We start from the raw sequence: 3,510 nt of genomic DNA, 5'->3' as shown, positions 1-3,510 counted from the left end.
AAAGAAATATGAAAAGGCTCCGGCCCAAGACCGTGTACCTCCCGGGGACACTCGCAGGGCGCAGCGCCTTTACAATTTCAGCCAATCAGATGACGCGCTGAACAATTTCCTGCCAACCAGAGCTTTTCCCGCCGATGACTCGCCGGTTGCCAGGCGGACCCGCAGAGCCCGGCGGCCCCGGAGCGGAATTCGGGGCTCGGGCCGGGGGGACGGATCCGCCCCGGGGGGGTCCCCGGGCCCCCTGCCCAGCCCTGGGGCCGATCGGGGGCTCCCCCACCCAGCAGCCGGTGCTGCGGGGCCGCGGGGCAGAGCGGTGGGAAAGGGGGGTCCGGGCTGGGAGCGAAGGAAATGCGGGAGGAAGGGGAGGGACAGGAGGAGCAGCAGCGGGAGCGGGAGAATCGCGGCGCTCGCAGCGCCCGCGCGCCGAGCCTGCAGCACCCCCTGCCCCGGGAGCATCGCCCCCAGCCCCGAGCCGCAGGTGAGGGCGGAGGCCGAGCTCGCCTCGGCTCCAGCCAGGGGTCTCCGGGAGGATTTTTTGGAGAGGGTTCGAGCCGGCAGATGCCGGACTCGACCCCCGGATATCTCCGGGCTCCCTCAGAGGAGCTTTTCCGGGGGAGAGGAGCCGCGATCGCCCCTCGGGAGGGTCCCGGGGGGTCCACGTGGGGATGGCCCGGTACCGACGGGGTGGGACATTGGTTTTGGGGATCCCTTTGAGAGCTGGGGCTGTGGAACGGGGGACCCCCGGGGCAGGGAGAGGGGAAGGGGCGATACCGGAGCTGGGGGACCCCCGGCAGCCCGGAGATGAGGCGGGGACGGGACCCCCTGACCCTGACAGGGGTGTCCTGGGGTGACTTTATGATGCTCGTACCCCATCGGTCTGTTTAGCCCAGAAATGAGTTCTACACCTTTAATGCTGGTTCTGAGGGCGAAGGGGAGGAGGAAGAGCAGTAGTTTGTTTTCATACGCTGCACTCACTCCTCCACATTCCGGGTCCTGGACTGTTGTGATGCCTTAAGGAGCTGGAACAGAGGCCACATGGAGTTAAGAGGAATAAAGTTGATTTTTATTGAAGTGCCTTTAAAGGCCACACCCTGGCAGCAGAGGAGCCATAGCTGTGGTTCTGCCTGGATGGCTCCAAGATGGGAGCAAAAGAGGGCTTGGTCATGAGATCTCACATTTAAACAAGTTTTAGTCCATTTGTATATAGAAGTTATCTGCTCAATTAATAGTTTCAAATGATGAAGTTACATCTTCCTTGCTTGCATGCCTGCTGTCCTCTTTTCACATTGTTTATGCTTTGGGCCTGAAGTTTTAAGAGATTGTCCTTGAGTCTCCAGCTAGAACAGGATTGTTGTGTCTTCACCACCCTGTGAAAAGATCCCATTAACACTTAATATAAAACTAAAAGCTGCACATCAAAACAGAATGCAAAAATTTAAAACCTAAGGTATCAGTTGTCTGCAGTTGGACAGACAGCAGGACAGAGCTCTCCTTTGCTTTTAGTTAGTTTTAGCTTGCTGAGGCAGAGAAGTTCCTCCAACTGTGGTTTTTCTTTTTCTTTGGAGCTGTTTAAACCTGCTCTGGACTGAACACCCAGAACACCACTGGCAGCTCACACCTGTGGCCCACCAGGCTGAGCCTGGGCCGCGGCAGCTCCAGTGCTGGAGGGGCCGTTAACAGACTGATAAGAGACTGATAAGAGACTGAGTGATCCAAGCTACAGCCCACAGAGGGGATTTTTCTGAGTTTGTCACCTCTTTTGGAGCGGCAAGAGATTTTATGGTTTCATATTGTTCATTTTTTTGTGCTGGTGAATGCTTTGCCTGTTAAATAAACAGGTTTTTTCCCCTTTTCTCCATGGAAATATTTTCTCAATCTGGTTGGAGGAGGGGCCGCTTGAATCTGCTTTCTAGAGGAAACGCTTTTGGAGATTTTCTCCCAAATTTGCCCTAAACCAGGACAGGGTGGTGGGAAGAGGGGAGAGCCCCTAGTGACAGGACTGGGGTGAGGCTGGAGAAGGGGACCCCAAAACCCCCCAGCATCCCTAAGCAGGACCCTGGAGAGGGGAGATCCCCAGTGCCCATGGGATCTCCAACAGCCCTGAGACAGGGGACCACCAGAACCCCAGAGACTGGAAATGGGAAAATCCTGGTGGCTTTTTTTGATTCACTCTTGATTTTTGAAGGTTTTTATGGACACCAGATGACTTCAAGTGATGGACTTGGGTGGGAGGAATCCCCAACCCAAGGCATTCGCACCTTGTTTTTCCCCAAACCCCAGGATTTCCCATTCCCAAACCTTGGCAATATGGAGGAGGAGAAGGCTTGGAGGAAGAGGAAGATGCCCCGGGACACCCAGGCAGGTGAGGAGGAAGTCAGTGCCCCTTTCCCCCTCTCTCCTGCTCCATTCCCCAGCCCAGCACAGCCCCCGGCTGCTGGACAACCCTGCTGTCAACCCCATCCTGCTGGGGATGCACTGGGGGGATCTCCTTCCCCTTTTGGGTGGCATGGAGGCAAATCCCATCCTCTCCTTGTTCTTCCTCCCCCAGAGAAGGAGCTGAGGATGGAGACCAGGGAGGAAAAATCCCCACAGCAGAACCTCATGGAAGAGGCCGCTTTGAGTGACTCCACAGTGCAGGAACCCAATGGGGAGGAAAAGCCCCGGCAATCCCGCACAAGGAGGGGCTGCAAACCCAGCCCAGGGTGCTCTGAGGAGGAAAGACCCACCCTGAACCAGGAAGGTGGACAGAGCTTCAGCCAGAGCTCAGAGCTGGTGGCCCATGAGCAGCTTCATGCCAGCGAGAGGCCCTATGAGTGCTTGGAGTGTGGGAAGAGCTTCAGGAAGAGATTCAACCTGATCTGCCACCAGAGGATCCACACTGGGGAACGGCCGTACGAGTGCTTGGAATGTGGGATGAACTTCAGCCACAGGTCTGACCTGGTTGTCCACCAGAGGTTCCACACTGGGGAGAGGCCCTACGAGTGTCCCAAGTGTCAGAAGAGGTTTCACACCAGCACCCACCTCCTTGTACATGAGCGCATTCACACCGAGGAGAGGCCCTTCTGCTGCCCCGACTGCGGGATGGGCTTCAGGCACAACTCCACCCTCATCACCCACCGGCGCATCCACACTGGGGAGAGGCCCTACGAGTGTCGCCAGTGTGGGAAGAGCTTCTCAGACTGCTCATTCTTTACTCAACACCAACGGAGGCACCGGTAAGGGCAGCTCTGCGAGTGCTCCAACTGCAGAAAGAGCTTCATGCACTGCTCCAGCTTCATCCCCCATGGGAGGACCCACAATGGTCAGAACCCTGGTGACCCACATTCCTTGTGATCTGCATTGGGAAGGCGGCTGGATATTCTTTTGTTTTGACCCTAATTTTCTTTGGATTCATCTTCATCCCTTTAAAACAGAGGAAATTGGGGTAAAACTCAATAAATTCATCAATGGCATCTAAAGCCTCACTTTTTACTTGTGTTTCAGGGCAATCTGGGATTCAAGGAGATAATT

At 56.0% G+C, this 3,510-nt stretch overlaps 1 protein-coding gene across 1 annotated transcript; it reads left to right on the top strand.

Moving 5' to 3' along the window:
* The first annotated feature begins 397 nt into the window (after positions 1-397).
* LOC135460656 (zinc finger protein 586-like) lies at positions 398-3,219 on the top strand. The gene is made up of 3 exons (XM_064737562.1): positions 398-478; positions 2,281-2,362; positions 2,549-3,219. The coding sequence occupies exons 2-3, from the start codon at positions 2,308-2,310 to the stop codon at positions 3,217-3,219; spliced, it is 726 nt and encodes a 241-aa protein (XP_064593632.1). The 5' UTR covers positions 398-478; positions 2,281-2,307.
* Positions 3,220-3,510: the final 291 nt, after the last annotated feature.

The sequence above is a fragment of the Zonotrichia leucophrys genome, unplaced genomic scaffold (assembly GCF_028769735.1).
Source record: "Zonotrichia leucophrys gambelii isolate GWCS_2022_RI unplaced genomic scaffold, RI_Zleu_2.0 Scaffold_77_214274, whole genome shotgun sequence".
In the NCBI taxonomy this organism is placed as follows: Eukaryota; Metazoa; Chordata; class Aves; order Passeriformes; family Passerellidae; genus Zonotrichia; species Zonotrichia leucophrys.
The sequence above is the reverse complement of the archived record's forward strand: the minus strand, read 5'-3'. Positions and strand labels throughout refer to the sequence as shown.

Coding starts and splice junctions, on each gene's coding strand:
- LOC135460656 (XM_064737562.1), top strand. CDS start 2,308: ATGGAGGAGGAGAAGGCTTGGAGGAAGAGGAAGATGCCCCGGGACACC. Junction 2,363..2,548: donor GCCCCGGGACACCCAGGCAG/GTGAGGAGGAAG, acceptor TTCCTCCCCCAG/AGAAGGAGCTGAGGATGGAG.